A 26,600-nucleotide genomic window follows, 5' to 3' on the forward strand; every position below is an offset into this window, starting at 1 on the left:
TTTTTTTAAGTTTTTATGGGAGTGAGCATTGTAAACACGCAATGCCGAATATTGAGACTTCGTAACCCGAGGAGCCCCTGTACTGCCAAACTTGCATCATTCAATCAAGGTACACAGGGCCGCAGAGCCATTCCAAGCATCACCGGGCACAAGGCAGGAAACAGCCCAGGATGGGGAGCCATCCCATTGCAAGGCCCACTGACAAACATAGCAGCAGTCACGCTTTCACACATATGGCCACATAACCCAACCTACATGTCCCTGGGATGTGGCAGTAAAATGCATGAAGAAGACATAGGGAGACATGGGTAGAATGTACAAATTTTACACATATATCTCCAGACAGAATTCCATCACAAGATAATGGATCTGTGAGGCAAAAGTGTTAACCATTTTGCAAAGGTGTTTTCACCATTTAAAACAGATCTTGAAATATCATCGAAAACTGATGCAGTTATCACTGGAATTCTCCATTAAAATTTCCTAAACCATGGAACATCTGTTACATAGTTGTAGTTACATACCCTGATGTTTTTATTACATTTTGAAAGTACAGATACATCGTAACTATGTAAGTACACTTGTTTTTGGATCAGTGATAAATTGTTACATTGTAATTATATAAACTGTAGAATAACAATGACAACTGAGTAATTAACTATAGCGTTACTTTGTATTACACAGTAAGTACGGAGTAATAACTCATAGTTACACTGTACTTATACAGGTAATTACATAGTAGTTACAGTGTAATTATGGACACTTAATGTAAACATGTTTATCCAGAGCAGGATGTCAGGAAACCTGGAGCCTACCCCCAGCAGGTTTGGATGCAAGGCAGGAAAAATCCCTGGTATGCAATATGTAAGATAAGGCTGATGTTAAGAACAAAAAGAATATGATATTTAAACTATCTATTTTTAGAGAGAGAAAAATTGAAAAAAGGGGGACAGATATTTTAAACATAATTCTACCAAGGGGTTATTTTCACAGTATAAATTTAAAAACGATAAGTTAATAAATTTAGAATAAATATAAAAACACATTAGTATGTTTAGTTGGATAGATAGATACTTTATTAATCCCTGGGGGAAATTACTCCAGCAGCAGCATACTGATAAAGAAAATATTAAATTAAAAAGTGATAACAATGCAAGTATACAGACAGACAATATCTTTGTATAATGTTAACGTTTACCCCCCCATGGGGTGGAATTGAAGAGTCGCATAGTGTGGGGGAGGAACAATCTCCTCAGTCTGTCAGTGAAGCAGGACAGTGACAGCAGTCTGTCAATGAAGCTGCTCCTCTGTCTGGAGATGATACTGTTTAGAGGATGCAGTGGATTCTCCATGATTGACAGGAGCCTGCTAAGCGCCCGTCGCACTGCCACAGATGTCAAACTGTCCAGCTCCATGCCTACAATAGAGCCTGCCTTCCTCACCAGTTTGTCCAGGCGTGAGACGTTTCTCTTCTTTATCCCAGCACACTACCACATAGAAGAGGGTGCTCGCGCCAACCGTCTGGTAGAACATCTGCAGCATCTTATTGCAGATGTTGAAGGACGTCAGCCTTCTAAGGAAGTATAGTCAGCTCTGTCCTTTCTTACACAGAGCATCAGTATTGGCAGTCCAGTCCAATTTATCATCCAGCTGCACTCCCAGGTGTTTATAGGTCTGCACCCTCTGCACACAGTCATCTCTGATGATCACAGGGTCCAGGAGGGGCCTGGGCCTCCTAAAATCCACCACCAGCTCCTTGGTTTTGCTGGTGTTCAGGTGTAGGTGGTTTGAGTCACACCATTTAACAAAGTCCTTGATTAGGTCCCTATACTCCTCCTCCTGCCCACTCCTGATGCAGCCCACAATATCAGTGTCGTCAGTGAACTTTTGCACTTAGCAGGACTCCGAGTTATATTGGAAGTCTGATGTATATACAGTAGGCTGAACAGGACCGGAGAAAGTACAGTCCCCTGCAGTGCTCCTGGGTTGCTGATCACAATGCCAGACCTGCAGTTCCCAAGACGCACATACTGAGGTCTGTCTGTAAGATAGTCCATGATCCATGCCACCAGGTATGAATTTATCCTCACAGGTGGCGCAGTGGTAGTGCTGCTGCTTTGCAGTAAGGAGCCTGTGGAAGACTGTGGGTTCGCTTACCGGTTCCTCCCTGTGTGGATAGCGCTTTGAGAACTGAGAAAAGTGCTATGTAAATGTAATGAATTATTATTATTATTACTCCCATCTCTGTCAGCTTGTCCCTAAGGAGCAGAGGCTGGATGGTGTTGAAGGCGCTAGAGAAGTACAGAAACATAATTCTTACTGCACCACTGCCTCTGTCCAAATGGAAGAGGGATTGGTGTAGCATGTAGATGATGGCATCCTCTGCTCCCACCTTCTCCTGGTATGTGAACTGCAGAGGGTCAAGGGCGTGGCAGACCTGTGGCCTCAGGTGGTGAAGCAGCAGCTGCTCCATGGTCTTCATCACATGTGACGTCAGAGCGACAGGCCGGAAGTCATTCAGCTCACTAGGATGTGATACCTTTGGGACTGGGTTGATGCAAGATGTTTTCCAAAGCCTCGGGACTCTCCCCTGTTCCAGGCTCAGATGCACTGTAGAGGACTCCCCAGCTCCAATGCACAGGCCTGCAGCAGTCGTGGTGATACTCCATCTGGACCCGCTGCTTTGCTGGCACAAAGTCTCCTCAGCTCTCTGCTTACCTGGGCTGCTGTAATTGTGGGTTGGGGTAAACGCTCACCTATGCTGGTATCAGCAGAAGGATGGGTGGAGGGTGCAGTACTCCGAGGTGAGAGTGGGTTAGGGTGGTCAAACCTGTTAAAAAAAGTTGTTCATCTGGTTTGCTGTCTCCACGTCTCTGTCGATGGTGGCACCCCGCTTCGAGCTGCAGCCAGTGATGATCTTCATCCCATTCCACACTTCCTTCATGCTGTTATTCTGCAACTTCTGCTCCAGTTTTCTCCTGTAGTGCTCCTTCGCCACCCTGAGCTGGACTCGGAGTTTCTTCTGCACGCGCTTGAGCTCATGCTTTTTTTTTTTTTTTTTTTTTTTTTAAACCAGTTGGCAGACTCTCTTCACCTACCTACCTGTAGTTCAGTAGATACATTGCCAACTCAGGAATTTTACAAGGTTTTTATCGCGTCATTGTTAAACGGCTTTTTTAAAGCAAAAGTGATTGGTCTGCAACAATACCAGCTGCCATTCACTGGATGAATATACAGTGCATCTGGAAAGTATTCACAGCGCATCACTTTTTCCACATTTTGTTATGTTACAGCCTTATTCCAAAATTGATTAAATTCATTTTTTTCCTCAGAATTCTACACACAACACCCCATAATGACAACGTGAAAAAAGTTTACTTGAGGTTTTTGCAAATTTATTAAAAATAAAAAAAACTGAGAAATCACATGTACATAAGTATTCACAGCCTTTGCTCAATACTTTGTCGATACACCTTTGGCAGCAATTACAGCCTCAAGTCTTTTTGAATATGATGCCACAAGCTTGGCACACCTATCCTTGGCCAGTTTCGCCCATTCCTCTTTGCAGCACCTCTCAAGCCTTCATCAGGTTGGATGGGAAGCGTCGGTGCACAGCCATTTTAAGATCTCTCCAGAGATGTTCAATCGGATTCAAGTCTGGGCTCTGGCTGGGCCACTCAAGGACATTCACAGAGTTGTCCTGAAGCCACTCCTTTGATATCTTGGCTGTGTGTTTAGGGTCATTGTCCTGCTGAAAGATGAACCGTCACCCCAGTCTGCGGTCAAGAGCACTCTGGAGCAGGTTTTCATCCAGGATGTCTCTGTACGTTGCTGCAGTCATCTTTCCCTTTATCCTGACTAGTCTCCCAGTCCCTGCCGCTGAAAAACATCCCCACAGCATGATGCTGCCACCACCATGCTTCACTGTAGGGAAGGTATTGGCCTGGTGATTAGCGGAGCCTGGTTTCTTCCAAACGCGACGCCTGGCATTCACACCAAAGAGTTCAATCTTTGTCTCATCAGACCAGAGAATTTTCTTTCTCATAGTCTGAGAGTCCTTCAGGTGCCTTTTGGCAAACTCCAGGCAGGCTGCCGTGTGCCTTTTACTAAGGAGTGGCTTCTGTCTGGCCACTCTACCATACAGGCCTGATTGGTGGATTGCTGCAGAGATGGTTGTCCTTCTGAAAGGTTCTCCTCTCTCCACAGAGGACCTCTGGAGCTCTGACAGAGTGACCATCAAGGTTCTTGGTCACCTCCCTGACTAAGGCCCTTCTCCCCCGATCACTCAGTTTAGATGGACAGCCAGCTCTAGGAAGAGTCCTAGTGGTTTCAAACTTCTTCCACTTATGAATGATGGAGGCCACTGTGCTCACTGGGACCTTCAAAGCAGCAGAAATTTTTCTGTAACCTTCCCCAGATTTGTGCCTTGAGACAATCCTGTCTCGGAGGTCTACAGACAATTCCTTTGACTTCATACTTGGTTTGTGCTCTGACATGAACTGTCAACTGTGGGACCTTATATAGACAGGTGTGTGCCTTTCCACATCATGTCCAAATCAACTGAATTTACCACAGGTGGACTCCAATTAAGCTGCAGAAACATCTCAAGGATGATCAGGAGAAACAGGATGCACCTGAGCTCAATTTTGAGCTTCACGGCAAAGGCTGTGAATACTTATGTACATGTGCTTTCTCAATTTTTTTATTTTTAATAAATTTTCAAAAATCTCAAGTAAAGTTTTTTCACGTTGTCATTATGGGGTGTTGTGTGTAGAATTCTGAGGGAAAAAAATGAATTTAATCCATTTTGGAATAAGGCTGTAACATAACAAAATGTGGAAAAAGTGATGCGCTGTGAATACTTTCTGGATGCACTGTATGCAGGTGGCTCGTAGTGGAATACTTTCTGTTTTAGAGTTAAAAGTTACAAGGGTTAAAGACTAATGGCAAGAATATTCATTCAAAAATGAAAACTAAAAATATTTCTAGTATGTTATTTTAATTCAGATAGTCTTTCCAGCTACTTTAATAGTTTTGTTTAGTTTTATTTTTTCATTTTGGCTTTGTTAATTATTTTATTTCAGTTTACGAAAATGTTGTTTTAATAATAGTTTCAGTTTTGGTTTTAGTTTTCGTTAACTATAATAACCTTGGTCTGTGTGATTTAAACAGTCCTGCAAAGATGAAACAGATGCCTCTAGCCACACCCTGAACTGTTTGAGGATTGTTTTGGACCATTTAAACAGTGTTCTGTATGCAGGCAGTAGCATAACAGAAAAATTGTCATAAAAACTGAGATGTGAACTGAGTACAGCTCTGTAAATATTAAGAGCTTGTAATGACAAGGTCCAGTTTGTTTTCTCCCTGGCTGGAATGTTCACATATTGATAAAACTTAGCGATAACTGTCTTCATTTACACATGATTAAAATATCCAGCACAATAATAAAACCACTGGGTTGCACGGTTTGCAGCTCTGTAACAGTTCTGTAAAGTTCACTCGGTGCTACTTTAGAATTAACTCTGAAAGGGATTAAATGGCTAGAATATAAATAATGGTAAATGCCTTTGGCAAGTAAAAAGGATATAATTTTACAGTTATATGTTATAGCACTGGAGAGAAGTGGCTTGACTCTGCTTCAGCGTATTTGAATCTTTCATTGTTCACATTAACACACAGACTGCCTGTGCTCACCTTCCTGGTGCTGTGTGCCTCTGTCCACTTTGAAAGTGGTTAGTCTATCCAACTGAATGACCACGTCAAGTATGATGTTTCAGTAAAGAAAAAAATGGAACATCTCACGTCATCCTGTTTGTCTAGTGAGTGAACATTTGAAAGCAGGATGGAAGGTGCTGATCTGATCTTTTTTTTTTTTTCTATCCTGATGTGGACACCAGCACCTTCACCTCCTGTCTGTTCACATTGTTAACGATGGCATTGGCAGCAGATCTTTCTTTTAATAGCCAATTCATGTGAAGCTGTATTTTCACCGCCTGATTTTCTCAGAAGGCCAGACCTGCTTGAATGCTCCCTTAATGTTTGTTGTAATGGTTTATGCCGAGCAGTGTTCTCTCATATAAAGCAGTGTATAGCGACAGTAGGTTTTCTGCATAATATATAAAGCACAATCCACATGAAATTGCACCGAAATCTTTGGACTCAGAGCAGCAACAGCATCTGCATTTGCTGCCGTGTTTTTTTCCAGTCTATACTGTTTCTTCTCTGTCACTTCAGAAATCATCAGTACACTGGTACAATGGTAAATTTGACACATTACAATGGTAAACACCTCATAGCACTCCTTTACCTCTTTACATAATTATTTTCTTTTGTTAATATTTATTTAACATTAGTGTAAAATAATAGCCGATTTACTTTACAAAGATCAGTAAACCAAATCTTATTTTTGTAAGTAAACACAAATGTCGATTGTCTTCTTCAAGCTTTTCTCAATTTCATTTATCTAAAATGTGTTGGCTCACAGTATTACTAATTTACTTCTTTATAATTTTTAAAAAGTAATTGTAGGTCTTTTGCTTTACTTTTTCAGGACATCAAACTTGTTTTGTCTTTATTGGTTCCTTTTGCTTCCAGTTGTTTTTTTACCTTTTGAATTTCTTTCAATAAATGTTTGTTTATTCTGAAACTTCTGACTTCTATTACTGAAGTTTTTTTGCATGTTTACTCAGTGAAGCTGATTGATATACAGTGGTTCTAAAGTAGCTCTATGCAGTAAACACACTGATTCATAAAAAAATGGCAGATGTTATTTTTATACAACAAGAGAACTGAATCTTTTTTTTTTCCTTTGTAGATTCCTTTGTCAACAGTCAAGAGTGGACACTAAGTCGATCAGTTCCAGAACTCAAAGTGGTAAGTCAGAATAATACAATTTTGGCAGTACAGTAGTGTCTCACTTAGGTTAACATTAGCAATCTGAAAGCTCCATCCATTCATCTTCCTATCCCTCTTATCCAGGGCAGCATTGTGAGTCAGCTGGGGCCTATCCCAGCAATCTAAGGGTTCATGGCAGGAACAATCCCTGGACAGGTTGCCAGTCCATCACATGGTGAGCACACTAGGGGCAATTTAGCAAAGGCAGTTCACCTAATATTCATCTCTTTGGACTTTGGGAGGAAACCCATCCAGACACTGGGAAAACATGCAGCCTCTACACAGGGATCACCTAGGGTGTGAGCCCTGGTCTCCTTACTGCACTGCACCACCCTGTAGCCCATTATGTAAATTCATTATTTTAAAAAAGTACTTGTTGTTTATTGCAAAAAAGGTCATTCTAGGGAATACTTCACTGCAATAGTACATCTCTTTTTCCTTTTCATAAATAGTTTCCATGTCAAGTCAGGTTTACTGTCTTTGTGTAGATTGTACAATTAAATTATTACTTGCATGTCTCCTCAATATTTAAAAATGTTGACAGCATTAGGAATTTGTGGCATACTCCTTTAGGACATTACCCTCAGTTCCTTAGCTGAAACTATTTTTTGGAGTTTCATTCATTTTCTTTATGGTTGTATTTATAAATGTTGCAGTTCTAGTGCAAGTGTGTTCTTTTTTGTTGGGTTTAATATCAGTGTGCTATTACAAAAATAAACATACTGCATCCCCATCAGAGATTGTAGACACACTGTCTTGGTATTCTTTAATGAGTTTCTTTAATGATGCTCTGTTTTTATTTTTGGGTTGGGTCAGGTGGTCCTTGGTAACTAATGAAACCTCAGAGTCAACAAGTTTTAAACGAAGACCCTTGTGTTCCAGTTACTTTCCCATTTTTCTACAAAGGGCATTTCTTGTTGTTCCAGGTTTTTTTATGTAAAGAGCTTAGCATTTAATGTTCTAGTGGAGCAGGTCAGGTTGGGGTGCATGCACTGGTATGGTGCTTTGCCACACCCAGCACATAATGAAACAACTTGAGATCCTGGTTGGCAATACCCCGTGCAGACACGTGCTCCAGTCCCATCCGCCGGAAATGACCCTCTGTCTACCACAGCAAGGTGTTGGGTGGGCATCCTCTTGGCCTGGTCTAGCTGCTCGGGTCTTCAACAGTGAGAATCCTGCGAGTTGGATCACCATCTGGAAATTGTGCCACATAGCCGTAGTGCTGTAACTGATGCTACCTCACAATGCAGGTAATGTGCCTCATTCGGAACTCTATGAGCAAACTGCTCATTCGACCCAAATTCAAACCAGATGTACCCAAGGATTTTCTGAAGAGACACAGTACAGAAGGAGTCCAATCTTTGTCTCAGGTCACTGAATAGTGTCCATATGATCATACGATATGATTTTTTTAAATTAACAGCTTCATATGAACTTTAATGTAGCTTAGTAATTCTTAGGGCTTGCTCCCTATTGATTAGTTCTCAGTTTTTAATGTTCAATTTTACCTGATAAGTGTTATCTTTTAAAATTATTGTAAGCATGCATTTGTTTTCTTCCTTTAAACAGCAGATCATATTGCCCTGAAGATGCAATTCTTTGCTGACATTGTGAAATTTTCAGTTAATTCTCTATCAAGTCAAATCCCTCATGCCCAGCTCAAAAAGACATAAGACCTATAATGTATTCATTTTTAGGTGTGATTGAGGTTTCTTTTTTTTTTAAAGTATCTCTCACTGTTATGTGTGTTCCCCCCCCCCCCCTATAAATGTCCTTTTAACAGCCTACTAATATCTTGCCATAAGCACCATCTTTGTAACTTTAGACTATATACAGTAAGTTCAAAGTAACTCAAGAGAAACATGTACTCCAAGGGTATGAAATGTAACTAATGTGTATTCTTGTTGAGTAACATCATATTTTCTGATTATGGCATTAATAGCTGTTCACAGCAACTCATTGATGTCAAATTGTTTTGATTATAATCAATTTTTAAGCAGTGCTGGCTAATTTATGACCAATTATTCAGATTCCATGCCTTTATTCAGTGTGCAGTAAGAGGTTGCCATGCTTCTTTTGTAACATTCTGTAACTAGGTATTTATATTTCCTATGACTTGGCTAAAACCAACCAAATAGGGTTCTGTCAAATGCTACCCAAACCCCCACCCTGCTAGCGATTCTCTTAATAAAAATGTGAAAAAGTCCAATTTTTATTACTAAATATGCTTTTTCATTGAATGTTGAAATAAAAATCTTTCAACATTTAAGCTTTGTGTACAGAAAGCAGTTGTAATAATATAAGGGTAATATTCACAAAACTAAATATACCAGCATGATTTTTTTTAGTAAAGAATCAAGAAATGGCCATTCAGTCAGATGATTTAGAGTGGCCTAGCTGATTTGGTAATTGTCTGAACTCTCTGCTTGCATACATGAATACATAGTATAAAAATTGTGGTGTTCATATTTAAGCTAGCATGTTATTTTCACTAATTCAAAAGGCTACTGTATAGCATTCATTGTTAACAAAAACAAACGTTCAAGAAAGTCTATTCCATGCTATATAGACTGCTCTTGGTTGGCAGAAACTTTCTGCACTCCTCCCTCCCTGCAAAAATTCAGTATGTGTATAAAATAAACTTTACATATTATTATAGCATTAAATGGAGAGATGCCTTCCATTACAGTAGTACTATTATAAATCTGCACAAGATGATTATACTTTTTTAAAATAAAACAAGTTAAATACAATATTCAATCTATTTATGGTTTCTTTCCTTTGTCATACAGTGATGTTTAATATTTAGCTTTTGCATTATAGTTTCTGCTGAAGCTCTTTAATAACAGAACTACGTCTATAATTAAAATTGAAGGACACATTGTTGCATCTATGTGAAATCTTAGTTTCGTAGTTTATTTAATCCCTTAGATTTACAGGTTTTGTCAGAGTTCCTGTATTATTTTAACCATGGTTGTGTGTTCACGTTGTCTGATCTGATAAATCTCTCTCTTTTAAGAGCTGGAGGTGAAATTACCATGTCTGGAAGTTAGTAGATTATTCTGAAAAATCTTTTTGTATTATATCATTTACTTTGCTTTTATAATGATTTATATACATTGAAGGAAGTTAAAAAATGTAATAGCTTTAGGAGGTCATTTTTTTCTTAAATGTAAACTATTTGATAAATGAAAAGGTTTATTTGCCTATAGTACTGTACACTTGCCTGTGCAGTCCCTAGTTAAAGTTGTAGTTATATTTCTGTAATAGTTAACCTTGTTGATCTGTTTTCAAGGAAAAATGTGATTTTCATTTAAAAGAACACCAGAAAAGCTGAAGTTGGCAAGACTATTAAGTCAAACAAGGAATTTTTAACATTGGTATGTCTAAGCGTATGGTTAAGTTAATCTTTCAGAAATTCCACTGTATAATTTTCATGTAAGATTGCCTCACCTTCATATTTTCTAATTTTATTTCAGTAATATGTTGTGTTATTTAGTTTTTGCCTGTGAAAAGTCCTAAGGTAATAGGTCTCACTTATAGTGCTATAGTAATTCGTATGCATCAGAAGTACTATGTAAGTTATTTGTTGGTTTTTTTTTTAAAAAAACCAGGGGCTAATATTATTAGATCCCTGGAACTCTTTACTCTTGAATTATTATAATTGAGTTATTATAATTATAAAATGTAAACGATTTTCATTTATTTACATCGTGTACTCAAGTATTTAATTTCATGTTTTTTTACAATTGTGTTGTGAGAATAATATATGTCATGAAATTTTTCAGTACAATATTACACCACAGTGTGAGTCTGGGTATTTCTCATGCCTTGATGCTGGTACGGTCAAGTCAGTAAATGTTTGTATGTAGTGCTTGAAATTAAATATAAGCATATCTTGTACTGTATTGTCGTGATCTGAGGAATAAAACACTGGCAAAGTGAAAAAAGTTTGACTATTTATTAACTTAAATATTAATTTATTATTATAGATTTCAGTGCAAAGTGTAAATATTTCAGAATTTGGTTTATGTATTGTGAAGATAGAATTAATTCACAAATGGCACTTTAGAGAAAAGAAATAATATCGTAAACTACATGTACAGTAAGTTCAAATGCTATCAGACCAGGTGCAGACCAGGTGAATTACTCCAGGTCACTTAGGTGCTGCCACAATGTACTGTTTAATATAGGAGAATTTTTTTTTTCTTAAAATAGAACCAGATAAAGCCACCCTAGAATATGGAACTTTAAGGAAAGGCCAAGTAATTGTGGCCTAGTAATTTAGAGACTTCTTGGAACATTCCCGATACTGGAAATGACTCAAGTGACTGAACGTAAATCTAGGGCGGCTTTTTAAAGCTGCACCCTTCCAGGGAATAATTAAAACTGATGAATTGGAGAGCAGCAGGGATTAAACTCCTTGTGAAATAATTAAAACTAACATTATAACTATTGATCAAAACGTTTTTGCTTTTTTTTGTTGTATATCTGCTGGTTATTCAACAAGTCTTGGGTCTCATGGTTCTTTCCTGTTTAGTGACTACAGTAATCCCTCCTCCATCACGGGGGTTGCGTTCCAGAGCCACCCGCGAAATAAGAAAATCCGCGAAGTAGAAACCATATGTTTTTTATGGTTATTTTTATATTGTCATGCTTGGGTCACAGATTTGCGCAGAAACACAGGAGGTTGTAGAGAGACAGGAACGTTATTCAAACACTGCAAACAAACATTTGTCTCTTTTTCAAAAGTTTAAACTGTGCTCCATGACAAAACAGAGATGACAGTTCTGTCTCACAATTAAAAGAATGCAAACATATCTTCCTCTTCAAAGGAGTGCGTGTCAGGAGCACAGAATGTCACATAGATAGAGAAAACAATCTCTAGCAAACAAATCAATAGGGCTATTTGGCTTTTAAGTATACGAAGCACCGCGGCACAAAGCTGTTGAAGGCGGCAGCTCACACCCCCTCCGTCAGAAGCAGGGAGAGAGAGAGAGAGACAGACAGAGTTTGTTTTTCAGTCAAAAATCAATATGTGCCCTTCGAGCTTTTAAGTATGCGAAGCACTGTGCAGCATGTCGTTTCAGGAAGCAGCTGCACAAAAGATAGCAACGTGAAGATAATCTTTCAGCATTTTTAGACGAGCGTCCGTATCGTCTAGGTGTGCGAACAGCCCCCCTGCTCAATCCCTATACGTCAGGATCACAGATAGTCAGCGCAAGAGAGAGAGAAAAGTAAGCAATCTAGCTTCTCAGCCATCTGCCAATAGCATCCCTTGTATGAAATCAACTGGGCAAACCAACTGAGGAAGCATGTACCAGAAATTAAAAGACCCATTGTCCGCAGAAATCCGCAAACCAGCAAAAAATCTGCAATATATATTTAAATATGCTTACATATAAAATCTGCGATGGAGTGAAGCCGCGAAAGGCGAAGCGCGATATAGCGAGGGATCACTGTATTCAGTATTAATTCAGTGTTAGTTCAATGAATGAATTTATAAAGCTATTGTTCATTTTATTTTTAAAGCTAGTGTCAATACATACCATAGTTCATATCAGGAAAAGTGTAAAATGGAGGTGAATTAGCCAGTGCCAAGTAAATGCACTTTTCAAATCTTAATGAAGTGATGCTGGGAATTGGGCTGTACAGCAGAGCAGTGTTTTAGTTGAGGGCCCATTATATCTTCACAGTCACTTCACATAATGTAATTAGGCAAACTCCAATGTTTGTGAGGCATATACAGTAATATAGCAGCTATGTGCTTTGTAGAGATTTTACCAATAAGTGTTTCACAGTTAATGCTGATATTTAATCGGTAATGGAGGTTAGAAAACAATATTTGCAACTGTTTGAGTGCTAATCTGCATTTACCAGACTACTTTTAAATCTCTGCTTAGGGTCTTGTTAAGCTATTTTTTCTATACTTATGGAAATCTGTCATCATTGCTTAAATCATATATTACAGACACACTGCTCTCACACTAACTTTCTGTACATTCCAAAGATTTATTTTGCAGCTCTTAGTGGACTTTCATTTAGCATTTTTACTCTCTGTAGATATCTCCCTATCTCAATTTATGAATCTCCATCTACTGTAGGGTCTCATTCTGATCTTCTCTAAAAAATCTCTTGTAACTTGCCTTTGTATCTGTTTTATTTGAAACCATATTTTGTAATTTGTCTTCTTTAGCAATTGTACAGAGCCTTTTTCAACTACATTTTTTCTATTCTATTTACACTTAGGTTTATTTCTTTTAACTTTATTATTCATTATAAGCTTTTGTTCTTGTTTTTATTTTGAAATGTGTACACATTTGCTTTATAATGGTAAATGGTTACATTGTGAAATAAAACAATTAAATTATTAAAATGTATTAACCTCCAGTACATAATCAAGTAGATGTTCTCTCTGCCACTGGACCCTGCATACTGCCTGGAATGTACCTGTAGTAGATTGCAATTCAATAATTGAAGTGTGACAAATTTTATAGTTTTGTAAGAAGCCTCATTTATTACTTATTGTTTGCTTATATATTTTATGAAAGAGAGTTTCATAATGAATGATATCATCTTGCTAGGTTAACTTGAATTGCACTGTACAATGTAAATAATGTGCACTTTGGAAAAATGAATATTTAAAAGAAAGCATTAAATGATTATAGTTGCATTTAAATAGTTGTAGTAAAATCTTAAGTTTAAATGTTAGTACAACTACAAGTCTGATAATGCAGCAATAAGGCCACTCTCTTGAATTGATTTTTTATTTTGCTGTTTTTTATTTTTGACAAAGTCCATAAATCTGTTGCTGTGACCTAATGCCTGCATGGTTGCAACATTACAGATTGGTGGTAAAAATATGGTCATTTTATTCTAATACTTAGAATTATAAGAAAAAAGAATATACCGGTAGCTTTATTTTTTATTTGCTGATTAAATTAAAAATACATTTTGAAGCTGGGACGAGATGTGTGACTATGCTTTGATTTGGAAGATCATGTTTTAAAGAAATGCTTGAGAAGGTTTCTTTCTAACTTTTTTGTTTAGTTTTTCAGTTGTCCCTTTTTATAGTTTATTTCACAAAAATGCAGTAGAAGTGGATCATACTACTTTAGAGATATTGTCTGGCTTCCAAAGCAGAATGTTATAAGGTTGATTTGCTAAGTTTATTATTATTATTATTATTATTATTTTTTAATTATTTACTACAGTAATTTGTTGGAGGATGCTGCAGTGTAGTGTTGGTATCACAACCAGGAACCTAAGGCTTAACCCAGCACTTTGCGAAGAATGGGAGCATTCTGTATGATCTTCTGTACTTCTCAGTGTCCTGGCAGCTCTTGCAGATTCTTTTTGAATCCTTTCTGGATGGTACCTAAGGCCCCGACCCCCACAGGCACAACTCTACTCTGGGTGCCCCACATCCTGCTGATCTCAACATATAGTTCTGTGTATTTCCTATGCTTTTCAGCTTCTTTGAGTAACATGTTCTTATCTGGACTGCTACATCAATCAGCAGGCATTAATTCTCCTTCTTGCAATGGACCCTCATATCAGAGCAGTTAGCTGAAATGGTGTAATCGATGTGCACTGCCATGTTACACATAATGGTAGTGTTTCTGATGTTAACAACAACCTCGGGCATGAGTTGTTGGCACTTTTTTTCAGGCATTTGTGTAACTAATGCACCGCAAATTGACCAGTGCAGATAGCTTGCAATCTTGCTTTACCAGTTTATATATTCAGTAGAAGCAGTGATTGTACATCCTGTGTTTTTTTATGGCTCATCCTTAGTCTTGGTGCACATTATGCTCTTCTTTTCAGCCTGCTGCTTCAAGATGTTCTAATGGTTGAACCTGATATTGAATGCCTGGTCCTGAGCAGCAGTGATTAGGCTTTTAGCCAGTCCCTTGATCCAGATGATGTTGAGTCATGGACACAGTTGCATGTTAACCCACAAATGGTCTCTCAGAACTACAGAAATATTGAACATGTAGTGCTTTTTTGTCAGCAGTTCCATAATCTCACTTTCAGTGGCAGTCTTGAGTCTCAGCTTTGTGAGGAACAGTGCTGGTAAATATTTGCTTGTAATTTCCTTTGCCACTGCTATGAAGGAAGTATTTTGCTCTGCCTTCCTCACAGGTCTTTACAAACCCAGTAAACTTATTTACATTATGCCAAATTCGATGTGACCGCTAAGGAACTGTTGTATACAGACGTGAATTCAATGGAGTCCATGGCCGCCATTCCCACTCTTCATATATAGTTGCTGGATGTCTGCTGTATGTTGCAAGACCATGCAAGGTCAGGAGCTTCCTGGAACTGCCAAGCTTTGATGAGAAAAATCAGTTTTTTAAAAATTGTTTCAGATGTCTTAATGTTTTCAGTATTTCTTAGTTGGGTTTGACACGGTTTCATTCTCATTCCCTGTTGTTTGTTATGGTTAATTGGATTTTGATGCGAAGGTACTTTTGATACTGTACTTTCTACCCACTTAGTGGCTTTAGCATTGTTAATAACTTTCCTGTGCAGTTTATTTTGGACTGTAAAGCCTAAAAGCCACACACTTTCATCTATGACATTTTAGCGATAAATATTAGAGAACCAGTTAAAAAAGGTAAAACTGTTCTCTTAAAGACATGCAGAACACTGCCTCAGCAATTAGGTGAATGTTCTACAGGTACATAATAAGGAAAATCTACATTTTTTTTGCTATGCTTAAGTCGGTGGGAAGCTTGAATGCATGAAGAACGAATTGGTACTGTGACCTAAAAGCAGTTGCAGGTTTTGATCATAATGAATAAGAATTTCATATTAAGTACAATTCATTTAAATGTTAGCACTTCAGTCTGTTGCAATAATGTATGTGCTTAAAGTAAATATTTGACATACATTTTCCATGTATTAGTTTGCCCTGTTTTTTAATGATATCCAGTTATATTTTATGAAGCTGAATATGTGAAGAAGTGTTCTCCTTCAAAGTCTGATTTATCTTTTTTCATGTAAATTCAAATGACAGATAAAGATGCAAATAATACAGGCTGAATATGCCTGATACACATGCCAATTAAAACTAAAGGCAAATTCCTTGCATGGAATTTAAGAAAAACTGATAGTCAAAAAAAACCTACTATTATCACATGGCTTCTGTAATAGGAGAAGAGAGGAGGAATTTGGCTTGCATTTTTGCTGAACTATTACTAGTGATGAGTAGTCTGAAGCACAGTATTAGACATGTGATTCAAAGACAAATGATGCCAGACAAGTCAGTCAAGGAGTACTGAAATCTGATACATGAAAAAAAACGCTTTATTAACTGGTGACTTTGCCTTTGAACAAAAGTTGCTAGACAGAAAATGTTGCTGCTGTTGCAAAGATATGCATGACATAGTGTGTGGGAGGTAGAGAGACTCAAACCACCAAAAGAAAGATGCACAAACTCCACTGAAGCCTTCATTTGTTAAATTTTGTGGTGAAGTCTGTTGTAGTTTTAACATTTTGAATATTTTAATGCTAAAATGTAAAAAAGTATAACACAAATAGATTATTTTTGTCTATTTCAGTTCTGCTATGTATGTATTTAGTATCACTAATTACTATGCACTTTTTTATTTTCAGAAGAAAAGCACAAACACATGCCATTTTTGGTCATGTATGCAGTATTTGATCTTTCAATTGTGGCAGTATTAAAAAGAAAACAATGGATTTTGCTTTCTGATTGTGCTTTTGTGTGGTTTGTCTAGTGCTGGCAAAGTTGCACTAGCTATTTAACTAATGTTTTAGTGGGTGTTGAGGTAATTGAGTGACCAGCTAGTTAAGCCTGTCCAGCAGAATTTCTCTACTGACTACATTCTCTCCGTAAATGATCCAGCTAAGGGCCAGCTTTATTTGATCTAATGACATATAAATTACAACACTGTTGACGATTGTGAAACCTGTTTTGACTCTTTAAAACATTTTTTGTGCTTTAAAATATTTTTTTTAGGTTACAAGAATGCTGTATTTTGAAAGATTAATCTCCAAGCTCTACTTTCATGTATGAGATTGAATTTTATTTCTTTATTTTTGGAATTATTTTATTTCATTTAACTTTTAACTATGACACATCTTCATTTTGAAAGCTGCTACTGGCAGACAATGGGTTTCTAGGGGATCTTGCTTGGTTGCTAGGGACTGCCTTCCTGATACGAGCTGATAAAATTACAGTGCAACAGCATGAACACGATAATCATTGTGGTGCTTTGCCAATTAATAATTACAGTTTCAAAGATATACTGAATCATTATATTCTTTAGATAATGTATTAATGAGGTTTTTTTTAATATAAAAGAAACACTGAGAACACTGAGCTTTTACGTTTTAGTTTTATAAACAAGAACGTCATGCCACTTACTCGCTTTGATTTCAAGTAGCCGCTCCTGCAGTGTGCAGTGACCTGCCGCAAGTGATATTCACTCAAGATGCTGCACAGCTACAGAGATAAATTTGGGATGGAGCAGAGGCAGAAGTTGTAATGTTGTTATATAATGAGATCTATAGGTAAAGTAAAGGGTGATATTTACCTTGTACAGTGATGAAACGTGTTGATTTGCAGCGAATATGCTGTATTCTCAGTTAACCTTGTTTGCCAAATGTTTTCATAGAAGTTCATCGTGCTGCCGGCTTAGGAAAACATTGATTTCAGAGCGCCCTTACGAGACCAGTGTGGCATCACAGAGCTGTATGAGCCATGCACAGAACTTTCATGCATGCATACTGTAAGATCTTGCCAATCTACTTCAGGCATACATGACATCACAACCTGCTCAGTGCTCCATACAGCATGCATTAAAAAAAAACAAAAACTTGCAGTGTTTTAATTTGCCTGACCATTATGAGAAAATTATGAGTACAGGTTATGTTCTGGCATTGCGGATGCATGTTAGCATCTCAACAATTATAGCAGAGAGGTCAAATATGCTGTACAAGCATAAGATACAGTAATATCACTTATATTTAAGTAAACCGTGTTTTTCAAAATAATCATTTTTTCGTAGATTACAACTAGCCTCAGTTCAATGATCGACTTCGTGGTCGTGTCATCGGACTTGCAGCCACATGTCCTGGACACTCGAGCGAAGAGAGGGGCGGAGCTGTCAACTGATCACCACCTGTTGGTGAGTTGGTTTCATTGGTGGGGGAGGATGCCGGTCAGGCCTGGTAGGCCCAAACGTATTGTTAGAGTCTTGCTGGGAACGTATGGCAGAGTCCCCTGTCAGAAGTAGCTTCAACTCCCACCTCCGACAGAACTTCAGCCTCATTCCGAGGGAGGTGGGGGACAATGAGTCTGAATGGGCTATGTTCCGTGCCTCTATTGTTGAGTCGGCTGACCGCAGCTGTGGCCGTAAGGTGGTCGGTGCCTGTCGTGGTTGCAATCCCCAAACCCGTTGGTGGACACTGGTGGTTAGGGATGCCGTCAAGCTGAAGGAGTCCTACAGGACTCTTTTGTCCTGTAGGACTCCAGAGGCGGCTAACAGGTACCAGCAGGCCAAGCAGAATGCGGCTTCGGTGGTTGCTGAGGCAAAAACTCGGGCGTGGGAGGAGTTTAGGGAGGCCATGGAGAACGACCATGGAGAACGACTTTTCCTGGTCCTCCATCCGGCGTCTCAGGAGGGGGAAACAGTACAGTGTCAACACTGTATATGGTGGGGATGGTGCACTGCTGACCTCGGTGGGGGGAGTACTTTGAAGACCTCCTCAATCCCACTAACATGCCTTCCAATGAGGAAGCAGAGCCTGGGGACTCAGAGGTGGGCTCTCCCATCTCTGGGACTGAGGTCACCGAGGTGGTCAAAAAACTCCTTGGTGGCAGGGCCCGGGGTTGGATGAAATATGCCCGGAGTTCCTCAAGGCTCTGGATGTTGTAGGACTGTCTTTGTTGACACGCCTCTGCAACATTGCATGGACATTAGGGACAGTGCCTCTGGATTGGCAGACTGGGGTGGTGGTCCCCCTCTTTAAGAAGGGGGACTGGAAGGTGTGTTCCAACTACACAGGGATCACACTCCTCAGCCTCCCTGGAAAAGTCTATTTGGGGGTCTTGCAGGGGGTGTCCATCAGATAGCCGAACCTCAGATTCAGGAGGAACAGTGTGGTTTTCGTCCTAGTCATGGAACAGTGGACCAGCTCTACACCCTTGGCAGAGTCCTGGAGGGTGCATGGGAGTTTGCCCAACCAGTCTACATATGTTTTGTGGACTTGGAAAAGGCGTTCGACCGTGTCCCTTGTGGAATCCTGTGGGGGGTGCTCCGGGAGTGTGGGGTACTGGACCCCCTGATAAGGGCTGTTTGGTCCCTGTATAATCGGTGTCAGAGCTTAGTACGCATTGCCGGCAGTAAGTCAAACCCATTTCCGGTGAGAGTTGGACTCCGCCAGGGCTGTCCTTTGTCACCGATTCTGTTCATAACTTTTATGGACGGAATTTCTAGGCGCAGTCAGGGCGTTGAGGGGTTCCGGCTTGGTGGGCTCAGGATTGGGTCACTGCTTTTTGCAAGAGCACCCCTGAGCATAATGGCCACTCCTACTACATGGTCACTCATCAGGAGCGACCCTTTAGCCCCATACTGAGTGCTGGCCACATGCTTCTTCCAGGGACTCCCCTTCCTGTCTGCTTGCTTTCTGCCATCTTGCACTGGCTCTTGCTCACTCTTGCTTATTTCTTTCAGTACCTGTCTTTAACCTCTGCTCCTTTCCTTCCTTCATGTTTTTTTTTTGTCTTTTTTTGTCCCCCCTCCCCCCTTTGTGCAGCCTTCTTTTTATTTAACCTACGTAATCAAGCACAAGTGCAAGAAGCGCTTTCCACGCAGCACCATTGAGTCACTTGACTGATCCACCTGTCTTTGTATGTGTATGTGGTGCGATTAGCCAGCACCTCAGTTAACCAAAGGGCGAAATGCTAAGGCAATTGGAACCTTTCACCTCTTTGGGGCACTATTATTTATTTATTTAAAAATTGGCCAAAACAGTTAAACTGTGGACCCTCCACCACCATGTCACATGTTGATGCCAACGGTAAGAAGAGAATGGCCAAACTGGTTTGAGCTGATAGGCAGCAGTAAGCCAAATAACCACTCATTACAACTGAGGTGTGCAGAAGAGAATCTCTGAGTGCACAACACATCAAACTTTGAAGCAGATGGGATATAGCAGCAGGAGACCGCACCGAGTGCCACTCCTGTCAGGTAAGAACAGGCAACTGAGGCTATAGTTCGCACAGGCCCATCAAAATTGGACAATAGGATTGGAAAAATTTCGTCTGATCTGATGAGTCTTAATTTCTGCTGAGAAATTTGGATGATACGATCAGAATTTTGCGTCAACAACATGAAAACATGGATCCATCCTGCCTTGTATCAATAGTTAAGGCTGGTAGTGTTGGTGTAATAGTGTGGGGGATATTTTCTTGGCACACTTTTGTCCCATTAGTACCAACTGAGCATCATTTAAATGCCACAGCCTACCTGAGTATTGTTGATGACCAAGTCCATGGCCTTCATAGTCACCTGATTTCAGTCCAGTCCTTTGGGATGTGGTTGAATGGGAGATTCAAGTCATGGATGTGCAGCCGACAAATCTGCAGCAATTGCGTGATGCTGTCATGTCACTATGGATCATAATCCCTGAAGAATGTTTCCAGCACCTTGTTAAATCTATGCTACAAAGAATTACAGCAGTTCTGAAGGCAAAAGGGATCCCAACTTGGTACTAGCAAGATGTATTTAATAAAGTGGCCAGTGAGTGTATATCTGGAACATATCTCTTTATAACATAGCTTTTAAGTGCATGTATGTATTATATATTAGATGTACTATACCGTTATACAGTACGGCTGGCAGCACAATCGTTTTTCTTTGGAATACACCTGGCTTCAGGTCAGAAAAAAAAAATTAGACACTAGCAGCGGACCACCAACATAAGTACAACTGGATGTTGCTACATAAAATGCAAGTCCATCAATACCTGTACTGCCACCAGATATAATACCGGGATCAGTGCGCATGCAACTCAGCGCCACATGGTTAATTTTCATATTTAATTAGCCAAGTGCTGTTGCCTCAATACAAAACAAGCTTTAAAGGAGCTCTCCCACTCCTTCTCCCCTCATCAGAAAACACAGGACATGCTATGTAATAATAAAAAATGAATGATTTATTACTATTTACAAGGCATTTCTTTATTTTTGATGGAAGAAGAAAATGTGAAGCATCAGCACAGATACGTGCTTAACAAGAAAGAAGTGCATTGGCGTCAGGACTTCAAACAATGGAATGACACAGTCCCACACCGCAGCTTCAATCACTAGTGATGAAAAAATAAGCAATATCATTACTAAAGTAATGAATGAATAAAGAATATCATTATTTGATATAAATATACATCTAAAATCATGCCATCCTTATATGGCAATACTGACCCTTTCCCATTCCATTGCCTACAGCAAAGTGTACTTACATGACTACAGACGTCACACTGTTTTTCCTTCAGGAGTGGCTTTTGCATGAAAAACACACACACACACACACACACACACTCAACCTGAAGTATCACCTCTCAAGGTAAAATTGAAATAGTAAGCAAATTAATAGTTGATACTGCAACTAAATGTTTCTCTGTTTTAAGATAGGAGAGTTTGAAAAAGTGCTTCTCAGTCAGAGAGTTTTAAATTTCAAAAATGTATACAGTGTGCTGTATTCATGTTATCTTAACAAAAAGTGATATGTCCCAAAGAATTTTCTTGAAGATCTAGTGTGCCAGGTTTTAACAAAATGAGTCAACTGGGAACCAAGTTGTTTTATGTGAATGGACAAGCACACAGAAATAGAGAGAGAGAAACATGAATAATCCAAAAAAGAGAGACAGAGCTGGCAAATCTGATAAATCACTTTTGTCCTTGTGCACCCATATAAGTGGAAAGAACCACGTTCATAAATATTCAATGTGCCAGCAAGGTTTAATTTTGAGTATATCAACAACATTAAAGGAAGTTGAGTATCATAAAGATGTTTTAGGATTTGTATTATTTTGACTATACTATTTATTAATTATCTCTAATCTGAAAAGTGTATGTACAGTCATCTGCAACACAGATAAGATGATTCTAGGATGCTGATCATAATAAGCTTTTCCATTTGTAATCTGTAATCCAATGTCTATGTTCTTTTCCTCTTTTAACCTATTGTTTCTATTTGCCAGTTTCAGAGGTGGCTTTTTCTTTGAAACTTTGCCACTAAGGCCAGCATCCTGGAATTGTCTTTTCTCAGAAGCAGATGACACTGATGTTTGTCATGAATTTAATGAACTGAGGACCTTTAAGGCATTTGTTTCTCAAACTACAGTCTCTAATGTACTTAACCCACTTATACGTTTGTTTTTTTGGGCATTTCCCTTTTTTCTGTCATGGTTAGATCAAGCTTTCTGTCTTCTCCCAAGACAATATTAGACACCTTTGTGTGAAATCTTCATTTTCTTGGTAATTTATCACAGATAACCTTTATTCTGCAAAAAAAAAAGAAAAAAAACAATAGACTGATGTTTCATAAGAAACTTGTTTCATTTTGGCCATTTTTGAACACAGAACTAAACTTTAGGAATGCCAGTACCTTGTAACCCAAATTAAGAGAATAACAGGTTTCAGCAGTGCTAATGCATTACAAAGGTTTATATGCCAAGAGTATTTACTGTTAGGACACTGAAGGAATGGCTGCTAAAAATGGGGCTTTGAAGTCATCTATCTATCCATTCATCCTCTTCTGGGGCCTCATGCATAACGGTGTGAGTAGAATTTGCACTATAACATGACGTAAGCACAAAAGCGGAAATGTGCTTATGCACAAAAAAATCCAGATTCATAAATCGGTGCAAACACCAACTTCCACGTTCTTCCACTACATAAATCCCGGTCAGCGTGAAAATTAACGCATGTGCACGCGCCTGCTGTCCTGCCCCAACTCCTCCCAGAATTACGCCTCTTTGAATATGCAAATCAATATAAATAGCCCTTAAGCTCAGCACTCTGTGAAAAGACAATGGCAAAAGAAAGAGGGAAAACAGAAGAATTTCAGTGAATACCAAGTGGAGGCAAAGAAAAACGAACTATTTGTTGATTTAAACAGTGATATAAACAACAAAAGGAAGTTGATCGAGTGACATAAAGTGTTCGGAGAAACTCAAAAGCTCAAGTTCACAAAGTTGCACAGTACCCGAAATAAAAAAGACGTCAGATATCAAAGTCACCGTGAAAAGGTGAGTCGTAGCCCACCGCCTGAGTGTCATATGAAAGCTTATTAGGGTACAGAGAAAAAAAAAGGCACACAGTGTGAAAAAAGCACGAAATGTCAACTTTAATCTCGAAATTTCCACTTTAATCACATAGCTTATTTTGTCATTAAAGTAGAACATCATAAACTTCATCTTAAATGAAACATATGACTCAGGCAGAGTCGTGAGTGGCAGCCATTCCAGCAGCTACGTGTATGACTTTATTTTTCTACCATTTTCTCTATTTCACTGTTCACTCCTACCACTTCCTTCTATGTGGACTCGTTCCCTGGACACTTTTTACTTTTTACTATAGACATGGATTTTTACACACCGAGACTCGTCTATTCAAGTGGTCAACTTCAAGCGCTGAGAACAAATGCCCGCGCCAGTGTGGTTCCCTATTTACCTGACGAGGTAAGAAGGTGGTATCGCGGCAGCAGAGCCGGTGCTAAGATAAAAGCCAAGCGAGAAAGTGCCGTTACAAACCTTCGGTGCCTTCTGTGATCCTGGGAAATGTGAACTCACTACCAAATAAAATCGACGAACTGGCTGCGCTGGTGAAAAATGTCAGGACCTACAGAGAATGCAGTTTGTTGTGTTTTAGTGAAACGTGGCTAACAACTAACATCCCAGATGCTAACGTGGAGCTACCCGGGTTTAGCACAGTTAGAGCGGACAGAGACGCAAGCACCTGCGGGAAACACAAAGGAGGAGGACTCGCACTCTATGTCAATACAAGATGGTGCAACTCTTGACATGTTAACGTTAAAATCTCCACTTGCTCCAGGGACATTGAACTGTTGGCTGCAAGTCTGCATCCCTATTACTTGCCCAGAGAGTTTGGACACGTCATTGTTGCTATTGTTTACATCCCTCCTCGGGCGAACATGGAGATAGCGGGTGACGTCATCCATTCCACAGTTGCTAAATTACAAACACAGCACATGTAACACTGGACAAAACATTACCTGCCTTCTTCCAGTATGTGGATTGTAACACCCGGGGAAATAGGACTATTGACCTACTGCATGCAAACGTTAAAGACGCATACAGCTCCACCCCACTGCCTGCGCTTGGGAAAGCAGATCGTAACCTGGTTCTGCTTCAGTCTCACTACAAACCAAGAGTGAGGGAGCTACCTACAACCACACGCTCATTCAGAAAGTGGTCCCCTGAGGCAGAGCAGGCTCTGAGAGACTGCTTTGGAACTACGGACTGGGATATCCTGCAGGGATCACATAGTGAGAACATTGAGGAGGTTGTTGACTGCACTACTGACTACATCAACTTCTGTATGGACATTGTAGTTCCAGTAAGAACAGTATGTTGCTATGCTAACAAGAAGCCATGGGTTACAAGTGACATCAAGGGCCTTTTGAACCAGAAAAAAAGGGCTTTTAAAGGCGGTGATCAGCATGAGCTCAAGCGCGTGCAGAAGGAACTCCGAGTCCAGCTCAGGGCGGCGAAGGAGCAGTACAGGAGAAAGCTGGAGCAGAAGTTGCAGAATAACAGCATGAAGGAAGTGTGGGATGGGATGAAGATCATCACTGGCTGCAGCTCGAAGCGGGGTGCCACCATCAACAGAGACATGGAGAGAGCAAACCAGATGAACAACTTGAAAAGGATTGACCACCCTAACCCACTCTCACCTCAGAGTACTGCACCCTCCACTCATCCTTCTGCTGATACCAGCATAGGTGAGCGTTTACCCCAACCCACAATTACAGCAGCCCAGGTAAGCAGAGAGCTGAGGAGACTTTGTGCCAGCAAAGCAGCGGGTCCAGATGGAGTATCGCCACGACTGCTGAATGCCTGTGCATTGGAGCTGGGGAGTCCTCTACAGTGCATCTTCAACCTGAGCCTGGAACAGGGGAGAGTCCCGAGGCTTTGGAAAACATCTTGCATCACCCCAGTCCCAAAGGTATACGTCCAGGTGAGCTGAATGACTTCCGGCCTGTCGCCCTGACGTCACATGTGATGAAGACCATGGAGCGGCTGCTGCTTCACCACCTGAGGCCACAGGTCCGCCACGCCCTCAACCCTCTGCAGTTCGCATACCAGGAGAAGGTGGGACAGAGGATGCCATCATGTACATGCTACACCGATCCCTCTCCCACTTGGACAGAGGCAGTGGTGCTGTAAGAATTGTTTCTGGACTTCTCTAGCGCCTTCAACACCATCCAACCTCTGTTCCTTCGGGTCAAGCTGACAGAGATGGGAGTAGATTCATACCTGGTAGCATGGATCCGCAGGTCTGACATTGTGGTCAGCAACACAGGAGCGCTGCAGGGGACTGTAATTTCTCCGGTCCTGTTCAGCCTATATACATCAGACTTCCAATACAACTCGGAGTCCTGCCACGTGCAAAAGTTAGCTGACAACACTGCTATCGTGGGCTGCATCAGGAGTGGGCAGGAGGAGGAGTATAGGAACCTAATCAAGGACTTTGTTAAATAGTCCGACTCAAACCACCTACAACTGAACACCAGCAAAACCAAAGAGCTGGTGGTGGATATTAGGAGGCCCAGGCCCCTCATGGACCTTGTGATCATCAGAGGTGACTGTGTGCAGAGGGTACAGACCTATAAATACCTGGGGGTGCAGCTGGATGATAAGTTGGACTGGACTGCCAATACTGATGCTCTGTGTAGGAAAGGACAGCCAACTATACTTCCTTAGAAGGCTGGCGTCCTTCAACATCTGCAATAAGATGCTGCAGATGTTCTACCAGACGGTTGTGGCGAGCGCCCTCTTCTACGCGGTGGTGTGCTGGAGAGGCAGCATAAAGAAGAGAGACGCCTCACGCCTGGACAAACTGGTGAGGAAGGCAGGCTCTGTTGTAGGCATGGAGCTGGACAGTTTGACATTTGTAGCAGAGTGATGGGCACTGAGCAGGCTCCTGTCAATCATGGAGAATCCACTGCATCCACTAAACAGTATCATCTTCAGACAGAGGAGCAGCTTCAGTGACAGACTGCGACTCTTCAATTCCACCCGTGGGGGTAAACGTTAACATTATACAAATGCATTGTTATCATTGTTTAATATTGTCGTTATCAGTATGCTGCTGCTGGAGTATGTGAATTTCCCCTTGGGATTAATAAAGTATCTATCTATCTCTCTCTCTCTCTCTCTCTCTCTCTCTCTCTCTCTAGTTTCTCAAATCTCCTCATAACTAAAGTAGCATGTTAAATGCTTTGTTTTGCATTTGATCTTCTATGTGTGTGAATCAATACGTGCTTCCAGGCTTTCTCTTCCAACGACAGGACACAGAATCCATTACATTCGTAATATTACAGCTCTCTGAATAAATAAAATACCGTGATCCCTCGCTATATCGCGCTTCGCCTTTCGTGGCTTCACTCTATCGCGGATTTTATATGTAAGCATATTTAAATATA

The 26,600-nt window shown here is 40.1% G+C and overlaps 1 protein-coding gene across 2 annotated transcripts in view; it reads left to right on the top strand.

Annotated features, from left to right (window-relative positions):
* agap3 (ArfGAP with GTPase domain, ankyrin repeat and PH domain 3) overlaps window positions 1-26,600 on the top strand; it is a 1,735,421-nt gene that overhangs the window by 495,733 nt on the left and 1,213,088 nt on the right. For both annotated transcript variants that reach the window (XM_028803882.2, XM_028803880.2), the window contains exon 2: window positions 6,815-6,873. In XM_028803882.2, the coding sequence (XP_028659715.1) occupies window positions 6,815-6,873 (59 nt within the window). The remainder of the gene's footprint in view (window positions 1-6,814; window positions 6,874-26,600) is intronic.

Source organism: Erpetoichthys calabaricus, chromosome 6 (assembly GCF_900747795.2).
Source record: "Erpetoichthys calabaricus chromosome 6, fErpCal1.3, whole genome shotgun sequence".
Classification (NCBI taxonomy): domain Eukaryota; kingdom Metazoa; phylum Chordata; class Cladistia; order Polypteriformes; family Polypteridae; genus Erpetoichthys; species Erpetoichthys calabaricus.